Raw genomic sequence first — 13,112 nt, 5'->3', positions numbered from 1 at the left:
CTTCCTCTTTAATTGTGCGGATCTTCTAGACTTTCAAAATATTATCGGACTGAACGGATCAAATTCTGATTGTGAAACGAGTTCTAATGCTTGAAAAACTTCACATAAGGTTTTATAGTTGCTTCTTTCAGAATGTGCTCTTATGGAAAAAAGTAATTTTGGGCCAGTTTGCATCATCGCTGTAATTCCACTGTCTGGCCACTATGTCAAACTGGCTTCAAAGCCCGGCGCTCTTCTTGGAGTCTTGGCCAGAATAGGAACCAGAGACAGGCAAGCCTCCCCGTGCACACCGGACCGGGACCAGACACAGGAGGCCGACAGGGAATACAGTACAGCACAGCTCTCCAGTGGCTTCAACCAGGACTCTGGGTTGACATGAGCGTGTATCCGTCTCTGCAGGAAACTGGCTGAGGAGAAATATGAGGAGATCCACACCCGCAGGAGGGAACTGAGGAGCCGGCATTTTGAAAAAGTCAGCCTGGATGTTCTGAATGTAAGAAAAGATTAATTATGTGTATTTAACTACAGTTATTGAATTAACCTCCCTGACCACAAACTGCCTCTGTTCGAGGATTCATGTTTAATTAATTAATCCTCTTAGCAGTTAATTAGCTAATAGCCTCCTGAAACCGTCTCTGAATTTGTCAGTTTTGAAGAAGGTTCTCGTGGCTTTCACTTAAGAGTTGATTGGCTCTTTTTGTCCAAACAACAGGAGAGCAGAGAGGGCGGAGACTGTCAGAGTCGACCAATCAGCGTCCAGGATCACCGTTTGCCAAGTGGGTCGCAGCCAATCTGGGAGCAGGATGAAGGAAAGACGTCTGAGTCCGGACTGCAAGGTGAGAAACAATATTACATTTCATACGGAAACTGTCGTCACTTCATTGTAGTTTAGTTTTAATATCATCATAAGGAATGCACATGTGATTATTGTTTGAGTGAATCTGATGAATTAAATCCTGAAGCACACTGTAAAATACAGTATCTCATCAACCGGATTTGATAAACTCTGATAAGTTTCCATCAGTTTGCAGAGATGATTTGTGTTTGTGATGTTTCCCGCCACGCTCTCTGTCACTTAAGTTCCTGGAGTAAACAGAGCAGCCAGCAAGCTAAAAACTAATGAAATCCACAGCTGATCTGTAGCAGAAAAGCTCTCCGGAGAATTTTTCCACATTCAAGCAACTTAATCATGTGTTTATCTAGAAAATCCCCCAGGATCCGCCGGGTATTAAAAAAGGCCATAAACCATAAATCTCATTAAAATTAGTGTCAGTTCTGACAGATGGTTCGGATGAGAGGAAGAACTTATATTTCTTTCTGTGTCGTTCTTTAATCCGTCATCCCACCTGGTGGTAGAAATAAGTTTATTTCAAGGGTGGACCCCATTTAAATACCTCTCTGTGTAGCACAATGCAAGTTTTCTTTGGTTTCCAGTAGTATTCTGGCAGTACGCGGTTGTGGGGAGGAGGGTCGGTGTGGATGTGCAGGGGCAGGAAGCTTTGAGAAGACATGAAAAGATGGTAGAAAGATACAAATTCTTTGTCCACAGGTAACACGTCTGTCAAGGAGAACGACGGCATCTGTGGTTTGTTCAGAGGTTTAACAGACAAAGACGTCAGGAGCAAAGTTGGAAGTATTAGTTATAAGTTAAAACAATATTCAGATCTTTTTTGTAAGTACTAATAACACACTGGAAAAATTACTAAGTAAGCTTATTATAAAACCTGCCAGCTGTCCCCAGACTTTTTTCACTGGGGAGGCACAAGAGGGGCACTGACTTCTTTAACAGAATAAAACTCATTAAAACCGTCTCTGTTAGTGTTTCCAACAATCACCAACTCTAGTTTGGTGGAAATAAATCCTTAATTCACCGACATAGATGTGAAAATATCTTGTAGGAAGCTTGTATTTTTATAGTGTGGTATTAGTACTTTTACTAAAGTGAAGGATCTGAATACCTCTTCCACTGCTGGCTAAGATTTCAGTTTCTTCTCTTAGTATCATGTCTGATGTACAAAAAAGTATTTGATGTGTTTCTCTGGGAGTTGCCTGGAACCTTGGAGACTCCTGGAGTTCCCTGGAGGCCTCTTAAAATCCCTCTCACCCGTTTGGGAACCACTGATCTGAGATCTGACCGGCCAGATTAAGAAATGAATCGTTTGAAGTTTGTTGAGTCCAAGTGAGACGTTAAAATTTGTGTGAAACTCTCAGCTGGAGATCAGAAGGGAGCCAGATGCTCCAGCAGGGAATTCAGAAAGAAAAACCCTTTGTGTACTAAATCTGCTTTTTGACTGAAAACAGCTACACTTGTTATTTTTTGCTGTGCATACAGATGAGCCTCAAGAGTCTTTACACAGAAACACAAAGAAACAAAGCCAGAATTAATTTCATGTTTTCATATTTTTGAAAAAAGGTCGGTCTATTCTCTTTCCTCCAGAAGTCAGAACAATTTAACGTTCATTTAGTATTCATGTTTCCCCTCACAGTGGGACTGAGCCAAACAGACAGCGAACAGGTGAGTTCAGATCCAAGTTCGTCTGTGATCAATTCAGACAGTAACAGTGACTAGCTCTTTTAGCTCATTACTGCGTTTATAGAGGTCCGATTGCATCAAACCGCTCAGGGACACATGACGAAACCAGAGTGGAGATTTTCTCTCCTCCTGCTGCTCAAAGACAAAATAAAAACTCATGTCATCATGCAAGGAATGGTTTTCAGAGGATTTCATTTCACGTTTCTCACACACAAAACACACTCTCGTGTTTGTGCTCCTGTCTTTGTGAGGACCCTCATCAAATGACTTCCTGTTTCATGGCGAAACATTGCCACAGGACACGGTGTTCAACGCAAACTCAATCTGTTGATGGTCTTCAGATTAATTGCCTTAAAGGATTTTGTTAACATACAACGCATGGAAAAATGTTCCAACTTTTAAAGGTCTTATATGAGATAATAAACATTATATTCTTGATATAAAGATACAGTGGCGTCATGGTGTCTCACGTCCTCTGCCTGTGTTGTATCGCAGCCTCTCTGTGGTTTGTTTCCACAGCCGGTCCACTCTGACTGAAACTGCTGTTTTTATCATCTACGTCGGTGATTTATTTCCACCAAACCAGAGTTGGTGATTGTTGGAAACATTAACAGAGCGATTTTAATGAGTTTTATTCTGTTTCTGTCCACCTTGAAGTGTGTTTTACAATTATCTGTGGGGTAAAATCACTGGTGTTGTCAGTGGAGTCTGGTCAGTAGTGTATTATTGTTTTGGTCTGAGATCCTGGTGAAAGGGGTCATAAGTGAATTTTGTATAAAATTGTCCTCACTTTGCACAAATGTTGTTACTTTAAACAGATTAAACAGAAGGACACATTTTGGACTTTAAAACCACCTGCTGCTAATTTCCTTAAAAAGCTTCTTTATACTTTATTTATATGTATCATTAAATCCTTTGAAAACACATAATCTGTAGGAGTTTGTCCACAGAGAGCCAGTAGGTCGAATAACAAACTTTATTGAGCTTTATTTTGGTGCCAGCCTTTCATCAGAGGAGACACAACAGGCAGCTTCTTATTTTAGCTTTCTGCTGCTCACACTGTTTTCATCTTCCAGAAGCTCATTAAAGGGTCTAAGAGCTCCGACACAACCCCGAGCCAACAGACAGGAAGCTCCTCGGAGACGCAGACGCCCCACAGTTAGTCAGAATTTTAAAAGCCTCCGTGGTCTCAGCGAATATTTGCTGCTTGAACACACACAGACACAACACCTGAGCCTCGCTGTGACATCACCTGGCGCTGGGGCTCAGCCAATCAGATATCAGAGAGTTGTTTTTCCACTCATTAAGTCGGTTTATCTCCCATGCAGAGGTCATTCTATCATACTGCTGTTATCAGGGTCCAGAAAATGATGTTTGAAGGAAGACTGAACTCTTTCATCCGTCTACAAGGAAATTAAACAGAGAACTAAATTCCTCATAAACACGTGCCGTCCCCCAGAGCCGCTGTGAAGCTCAGTGTGGTCAACTCTGGACGCCATCTTGGCAGTCCTGACTCCGCCAGCTCCTGGCTAATCCAAAAATGGGCAAAGAGGCGGAGCTGAATGAAGCCTGGTTACTGAAAACAGCCGCCAGTGACGGCGCCCACCTGTCACTCAAAGCAGCCACACCCTTAATTATACATAACTTTAACTTCCTGCGTGTCCTGGAAAACCTGGAAATTTAGAGGCTAGTTTTTCAGTCATGGAAACACCTGATGACCAGATATCCTGGGAATTATTATTATGTTATTCAGAGCAGGTTTTTAGTGATCTTTTCAGCATCAGTCTGTTTTTTATGGATCAGAATCTCACAAAAGTGAATGAAAATGTCCTGTTGTGGTTGATGTACAACCAGGTACATGCACAGTGATGTTAACCAGGCTGCACGATATGTTAAATCATATTGCAATTATTTTTGACAGATATTGGGATTCACTGTTGTGTGTACACTCTGTAGCAAACAACAGCTCTACAGTTCTTCATTATAATGCTGTTTGTCACATATTTATACCCTAATTTTGGTAATGTTTTGATTAATTGTGCAGCCATAATGGTAACAACAAACACTTGCTCCTTCTTCTTTTAATGGCTAACAGCTGAGAAGACGAGTTTTCTGTCAAATAAAATAAATTCTACTTAATTTGAACTGTTGTCATGTTACGGTTAAATTAATGCTGCGTCTCTTAAATACTGCAATATCGGAGCTGATACTGCTGAAAATGAATGACTGCATATATCACCAGCACAGTGGGGTTCATAGAAGAAGGAAGAAGGCATACGTTATTAAAGATTAGATTAAATAGACGTTTTTAATCCCACACTGAGATTCACTCGCTACAGCAGCTCCAGATACGACACAGCAGAACAGTATATATATATATATAATAAGAGTTATCTGAGCACTATATGCAGCTCTCTATATACAGATGTGACTGATGTGGAGGCCTCCTCACTTTCCGTCGTATATAGAACGTTATAATGTGCGATCAACCGTTTCTTAGCTGTTGTTTTGCTAACATTCGCTGGCAGATGTAGCTAGCATCAGAGATTAGCTTGTGAGTCATCAACTACTTTCAGTTCAGTTTTATGAATCCCTGTGCGCTCCCAGAGCCCCGCCCCCGCTGTCTGATTCCAGCCCTGTGATTGGCTGACAGGGGGAGGAAGAGACTCAGAGCGCCACATGAATTAAACATCGTCCATCTTTTAGACTCTCAGAGCTCGTTAGCAGGAATAATTACCCAGACAGCGCCGCCTGTCAGAACGGACAAATTAAATCCACAAGGACTGAAGACTCATTTTTATTCATCTGCTCTTTATTGTTCCACAATCTGTCACTTTCTAACTGCGCTACTACACTGTAAAACCTTGTAAGTAATCTCAACTCAAACTTTTTGGTTTTATCAACTCAAACTTTTTCAGCTTATAAAACGTCTGAAGAAAAGCGTTGTTCACTGTGAGCGGGAGGCGAGTGAGAACGCAGAGAAAGAAGAGATGAAATCAGTCAGTATCAGGATGTTTGAATGAGATTTAGCTCAACCAGCTGCAACCTTTGAACATTGTGCTCTTACAGTACATTAAATATTCTGTATTCAACCTTTTTATATTGGCTTTCTAATGCCGGAAATGTTTGGGAAGAGACAGACAGACAGACAGACAGACAGATGGATATAATAGTGTGTGTATGTGTGCAGATATCCCAGAGGACCCTCAGGCTGCAGAAGTTTATTACAACCAGGATGGATTTGATTCCTGCTCAGAGGACGAAGACACAGAGACACTTTATCTGTCAGACCCACAGGTGAGTCCACCTGTCTGTCTGTCTGTCTGTCTGCATTATATGCAAAATGTAGTTTACTTTAGCTTCTAATAAACTATCAAAAGTGTTTGTTTATTTTAATCCAAAGTTCCGGCTCGGCTCGGGCACAGAAACAACAGAACAACTTCTGATGTTCGGGTCTCACATTGGGCTCGGGTCAGATTCCTTTGGCCCCGATCAAAGCTCTGCTCCCATTGGGCCGTATCTCTTACAGAAAATAAAATCTGTGTGTTCACAGCGTTCTTTTTGTATAATATATAAAAAACAACAATTAAGTGAAACATTTTTTCAAGTACAATAAATAAATACACTGTAAATATATATATTGTAAGAAATAGTTTAGATTCTGGCAGCTGGAAAATAAAAGAAAATAACTGACTCTACAGTATTTGTCTATAATTATAATCCAGTTTCTGGCTTTAATTTTACATAATATTTTGTGTATTTTCTTCTGAATGTTTAATTAAAGATATTTACAGTGTAAAACAATGATCTATAAATCCAGGTGAACTCTGCTATAATACAATAATCAGACTTACATTTACAGCAGAGTGCTGTTATTATTGGATTGTTATTATTTTAACGTGAATGTTAAAAGTTATAGAAGTGTAATAAAAGTCATTATCTGTGAGATTACAGTAATTATTGCTGTTTACACTGATAACAACTGTATTTGGACAGTTTACCAATGCTTATACACTGATAAACAACATTTATTCAACTTCCATCATTATACAACATATCTGTCAGTTAACTAACTAATACATTAAAGTTACACAACTAATACTTTTTACTGTTAATGTCACTAATAATAATAATATTTCAGAAATGTATTTGCAGATGTATTTTAATCTTTTTATGTGAAAAAAACTTTTTTCTTTAAATAAGCAGTAATTGATTATTTACAGCTGCAGATTTTTTCACTTATTATATTTTTTATTAATATTTCATATAATATCAGTGAAATAAACAAGAAAAACTGTTTTTTAAAGATTGTTTTTACAGTGAATAATATTATTTGTCATTTTTTGTTTTGTTACTGGGAGAGACTTTAACCAGAAGCTTGTTGTGTTTTTCTTCTGTTTCTATCAGAGTCACTACCTTTTTATTAATATTTGTATTATTTATTAATTTTTTATTTAACAAGGTTCCACTGAAACGTATTTTAATGAATGTTTACTCAGTTGTTTTTATGGGAAAAGCTTTTAAAATGAGTTATTTTAAAACATGAGTGGAAATTACACCTGTGAGCAGAGAGGACGAGTGTGTTTCTATCAGCTCATCCTCATTATCATCCAGCACTGGAACAGCCACATATTATGTATAGCCGCCTAATTAGGGCAGCAGAGTGTAATGTGTGTGTTTGTGTGTATTAGCATTAGCATGGATTAGCATGAAACACACAGACTCTGTAAAGCAGCTTTGGTTTTAGCTGCTGGTTTTATGTGTTTTAATGTGACGTTTGGGCTCAAATTATCATAATATTATTCTCACACACTGAGCTGAGCCCCGTAAGTCCTTTAATTAGAGACTTAAACACAAAGAAGGACGGTGCGTCCTGACCTCCTGTTAACTAAGATACACATTATTAGCAGTTTATTTCCAGAAATGCATGCATGCATTTTTCCAGCTGATTGTTAATATTAACTTAAAGTTCACAAAGCTTGCTCTCTGCAGATAATAAAGAAGTGAGCAATAAAATCTGAGCATTCAAACATTAATCGACCTATAGGGGCCGCCAAAGCTATATACACCAGGCCGATATCTCACCATTTCATTCAGTTCTGTAAAGAAAACCGAACAAAATTGTTATTTTTAAAGTTTATATCATTATTTAAGATCTACATCTGAACATAAGCTACATCCACAGAGCTTCAGTCTCTGATCACCAGCCTCGTCCTGCATTAGAAAACAACCAAAGAGCTGATAGAACAATGAGAAGAAAACACTGAATCTGTCAGAAAAGAGATGATATTTTATAGATATTTCATATTATATTCAACAATAACTTTAGAGAACCACTGATAAACTGTACAATGAACCTAAATAAAATGAGCAATTTTGATTTTAACTAATCAATATCCACAAGAAATAATTTTCTCAAAAAAACATCTAAATCTCTGGTTTCTTCCTTCCTGCAGTTACTGAGTTCACTGTTTGGGTTCATTATCAGCTCTCTGCTGTTATTGTGGATTATTGTGAAGTTTGGGGCAGATTGGACAAAGTATACTGGAGTCATGACAGCTTCCTAGTTTGTGGTGAAAAGTTGACATTCAACGCAACGCCACGGGCATGGCGTTCGATACACAGTCACAAATAGCACCACTTTTAACCACGATGGTCTTTAAAGTGCACTGACCAAATCTGAAGTTGATCTGATCAATTCTGTAGGAGGAGTTTGTTAAACTACGGCGAGTGCTAATTGACCAAAATGACCACCAAAGTAAAAATGGCTGACTTCCCGTTTGGTTTGGAGTATAGGTCCAAGAGGCTTTTTTGTACATATGGCCATGATACATGTGCGTACCAACTTTCATGCATATCGGTAAAACATGCCTTGGGTTGTTTAGGGGGCTTGACTAAGTCATTTTGCCGCGCCCTTATGCGAGAGCCATAGAATACGTACATTTCTACCACCGTCAAATTTAGTGCTGCGTTTCATGAGTTTTGACCAAAAATGTGATTCATTGGGGAACAAAATAACCTATAGGGGCCTCGCAGACGTCACTGCTCTGGGAACCAGAGAGACAGACAGAGAGACAGACAGGGTGTGCAGTCCAGCAGCCTCTCTGTGTTTTGGGCCTCGCAGAGAGTTGGAGGCTGAGGGAGATTAAATCTATTTGTCACTGCTGATACTGAGGACAGAAACAGGAGGAGAGAAGAAGGGAAGAAATGGAGCGAAACTGGATAATTAGTGGAGCTGAGACAGAGAGCGAGCAGATAACAGCCTCCAACACTGAAATACTGTGACTGCTCTGTGGGAACAGCCTTTATAATCTGTATCAGAGCCAAATTAAAGATATATAACACAACAATATTATGTAAGAGTATAATGTTCAATACTCCAGCTCATTAATGTCATTCAACAAATTTGTTTTCCAGACTCGTATTAAAGCTCCAGTGTGAAATATAATATAATGTTCACAAATATGTTTTCATTCGTGTTTAATCACCTGAATATAAGAATCATTGTGTTTTTGTTACCTTGTCCGCCATGTTGAACCACCACGTTTCTACATTAGGATGAATTTTAGCATTTTTTTTAAAGATATTTTCTGTTTTTTAGGATATTTTTTGGTATTGTTTTTTTATTTCGAACAATCAAACATAATCATTCACACTTGTCTCTGTTGTTCTTATACAGCTTGTGTGCATCAGGGTTTAGATATTAATACACTGTAATGTGATGAGTTATTTGAACAAAAAAATGTAAAATAGTTTACATTTAAAATTGTATGTAACACAAACTAATTTTCATTAAGTAGTTTTTACTAGTATTTCTTTTTCCACGATACAAATAGAAAATTACAAATGAGGTCATTGTCACTTAAAATTGCTTAAACTATTCAAGCTGAGCAAGAATGTTTTTTAAGTTACAGAACTGAGTTAGTTTTACTTAAAACTTTAATCAGTGTCAACATTTTTTTAAATAAATTAACTTATGTGGTTTAATAAAAACAGTTTCATATAGTTTTCTTTACAGAAATAAACAAAATGTTGAGATAAAGGTCTGCTGTGAATAAGTTTTCTACCACCTCTTAAAATTAAGAAGACCTTGCGACCCCCTGTGAAATGATCCGACCCCCAGGTTGGGAACCTCTGATCTAGGTGATCTGACAGAGGGGCTGAAATACAAAACACAACAAACATTTTCAGGACAGATTATTTCCAGCATATTTGATCATTTTAATTAATTTCCAAGTGTTTCCATGACTGGAAAACTAGTCTCTGATTTTTCTGATTTTTCTGATTTTTCTGATTTTCCAGGTTTTCCAGGTCCTCTGTATTGGTATCAGATCCAGACAGAGGTGTTTCTGTGGGCATCTCTCTGCTCGACACAACTACTGAACCAACAATAAATATGGTTTTTCATTATGTGTCGCCAGCGGCTCTCCAGCCGGGGATAATAACTGATTCAGGAACATTTATGACTTTAATTTCCGCTGCTGAATGAAATACAGTCACATTATTATGAACTGTGGATATCAGACGACGGCTGCTCTCCAGAGGGTGCACCTTTTAGATTTTAACAGCTTTATTGCTCCAGCGCCACCTTCAAGACAAACCATATATTTTTATTGGTTACACATTAATACAGCACCATGAAACTATGGAGCATCGCAAATAGTTTATTCTCAGGATTTCTTTCCTCAGGTCAGTGAGCTGGAGGCCATGATGAAGCACATGCAGAAGGTTCTGGAAGAGGATCTGAGCGGTGAGTCTGAGAATAAAGTAAAAACACACAGTATATGTACAGTACACACATAAACACAGTGCTCTGCAATGGTCCTATATTTAATTTGGACCATTAGCTCCATGCTACTAACAAGCTCGTTGTTTACAAATGACCCCATCAGCCAACACCACGAAGCAACCAACGCCAGACCCACACCGCGCAGCCAAGACAGCCGGACAACCCCAGCTTAGCTTAGCTACCGTTAGCTAGCTAGGCTAGTAGAAAGCTATTGTTAGCTTTGTACCACTACATCATTTATTTTTTGTCAGAATACATAAGTTAGCATGAGTTTTATTCTGTTTCTGTCCACTTTGAATGAAGTTCTGATGATCTGAAGGTAAAATGAGTGTTTGTGTCTCTGGAGTCTGGTGGAGAGTGATAGTGATATTACGGCTGTTTGTGGTTAAACTAAAGGTCTATCTCTGTAGGGATCCTTTCCATAATGCTGTCAGACACTGACAATAACAACCTGAGTCTGTCAGTGGAACAAACAACAACTACTGTTAGTGGAACAAACAACAACAACTACTGTTAGTGGAACAAACAACAACTACTGTTAGTGGAACAAACAACAACTACTGTCAGTGGAACAAACAACAACTACTGTTAGTGGAACAAACAACAACTACTGTCAGTGGAACAAACAACAACTACTGTTAGTGGAACAAACAACTACTACTGTTAGTGGAACAAACAACTACTACTGTTAGTGGAACAAACAACAACAACTACTGTTAGTGGAACAAACAACAACTCCTGTTAATGGAACAAACAACAACTCCTGTTAGTGGAACAAACAACAACTGCTGTTAGTGGAACAAACAACAACGACTACTGTTAGTCGAACAAACAACTACTGTTAGTGGAACAAACAACAACTACTGTTAGTGGAACAAACAACAACTACTGTTAGTGGAACAAACAACTACTGTTAGTGGAACAAACAACAACTACTGTTAGTGGAACAAACAACAACTACTGTTAGTGGAACAAACAACAACTACTGTTAGTGGAACAAACAACTACTACTGTTAGTGGAACAAACAACAACAACTACTGTTAGTGGAACAAACAACAACAACTACTGTTAGTGGAACAAACAACAACTACTGTTAGTGGAACAAACAACAACTACTGTTAGTGGAACAAACAACAACTACTGTTAGTGGAACAAACAACAACAACTACTGTTAGTGGAACAAACAACAACAACTACTGTTAGTGGAACAAACAACAACTACTGTTAGTGGAACAAACAACAGCTACTGTTAGTGGAACAAACAACAACAACTACTGTTAGTGGAACAAACAACAACAACTACTGTTAGTGGAACAAACAACAACTACTGTTAGTAGAACAAACAACAGCTACTGTTAGTGGAACAAACAACAGCTACTGTTAGTGGAACAAACAACAACAGCTACTGTTAGTGGAACAAACAACAACAGCTACTGTTAGTGGAACAAACAACAACTACTGTTAGTGGAACAAACAGCAGCTACTGTTAGTGGAACAAACAACAGCTACTGTTAGTGGAACAAACAACAGCTACTGTTAGTGGAACAAACAACAACTACTGTTAGTGGAACAAACAGCAGCTACTGTTAGTGGAACAAACAGCAGCTACTGTTAGTGGATACACAATGACGGGTGCAGGATTAAAGTTCGTTTACACATACTCTGTGAATGAAGGATTTATTTCCACCAGACTAGAGTTGGTGATTGTTGGAAAGACAACAGACGGTTTTTGTGAGTTTTTTGGGTTTAATTTAGGTAAAAGTTAGCGGTTAGCTACTGATCAATCTGTCCATCAGAAATTCTGTAAAACATGACTTCCTGTCACTGTTGGACAGATACTGGAGGAGACTCTTATAAAACAGAATAAAAACTCTTAAAGTTTGACTTCATGAGGATTTTAAACCTTTGGCCAGAAATCTAGTTGAGTCTGATTGAGGTGAATGTGGGGGTGAGGTTTTTTCGTGCAGGACTGCAGCTTTAATCAGCCTGTCCTTCCTGCGGAGACAAATGTTAATGAGTGAATGTTTATCCCTGCAGTCCTTTCCGTCTCTGTCCTTTTACTGTATGTTGTTCTACCTCCTCCTGCTCTCAGTCCTCAGTTCCTGTTGGCTCAGTTCAGTCACAATCTGTTCGTCTCGCCCCGCTGACCTCAGAGTAGAAAACACCTCGACAGCTCAGCTGAAGATGAAACTGTAGTTTGTTCTCTCGTCCTATCGAAGGAAACACAGCGACTTCTCCTGCCGCTTCATCACACACACAAACGTCTGTAACAGTTTGACGTTTGTTCTGTTTTCTGTCATAAATCTGAAATAAAGACGTGAATCTAACGTTCAGACACATTTATTATATTTATTACCACATACTGCTGGTATTGTTATCTTATAGGAGGACCACAGCACAGTATTGTAATGAAAATAATAATCATATTATACTGACATAATGTCACAGGCAGGAGGGAAGGGCCGGCCCTGATTTAAAGCTTTCTGCTTCAGTTTTTTACATTTTTAGATAAAATGTGAGATTGAAAATGAAAACACATCGATATGAACGAGAGCTTCTTTATTTGTATTTATTCATGAATGTGCTCAATGAGCCTGAGCAATGATTATTATATTTACAATAAACTACTGTAACTGTAATTCAAGTTATAGTATATACACTGTAAAATATGTCACACTCACAGTTGACGGTAAAGAGGGGGTTGTTCCAACAAGCTGGGAAATAACAAAGTAAGAAATAATTTTAACGTGTAAAGTTTCCCAAATTTCCAAATAATGGACCATGTATAG

At 38.5% G+C, this 13,112-nt stretch overlaps 1 protein-coding gene across 2 annotated transcripts in view; it reads left to right on the top strand.

Moving 5' to 3' along the window:
• The window catches only part of nek11 (NIMA-related kinase 11), a 55,272-nt gene that overhangs the window by 35,606 nt on the left and 6,554 nt on the right, over positions 1-13,112 (top strand). For both annotated transcript variants that reach the window (XM_051399348.1, XM_051399347.1), the window contains 4 exons: positions 400-493; positions 713-836; positions 5,724-5,830; positions 10,223-10,283. In XM_051399348.1, coding sequence (XP_051255308.1) covers positions 400-493; positions 713-836; positions 5,724-5,830; positions 10,223-10,283 — 386 coding nt within the window. The remainder of the gene's footprint in view (positions 1-399; positions 494-712; positions 837-5,723; positions 5,831-10,222; positions 10,284-13,112) is intronic.

This window comes from Dicentrarchus labrax, unplaced genomic scaffold (genome assembly GCF_905237075.1).
Source record: "Dicentrarchus labrax unplaced genomic scaffold, dlabrax2021, whole genome shotgun sequence".
NCBI lineage: Eukaryota > Metazoa > Chordata > Actinopteri > Moronidae > Dicentrarchus > Dicentrarchus labrax.
Note: the sequence above shows the minus strand (reverse complement) of the source record. Positions and strands in the feature narration are given on the sequence as shown.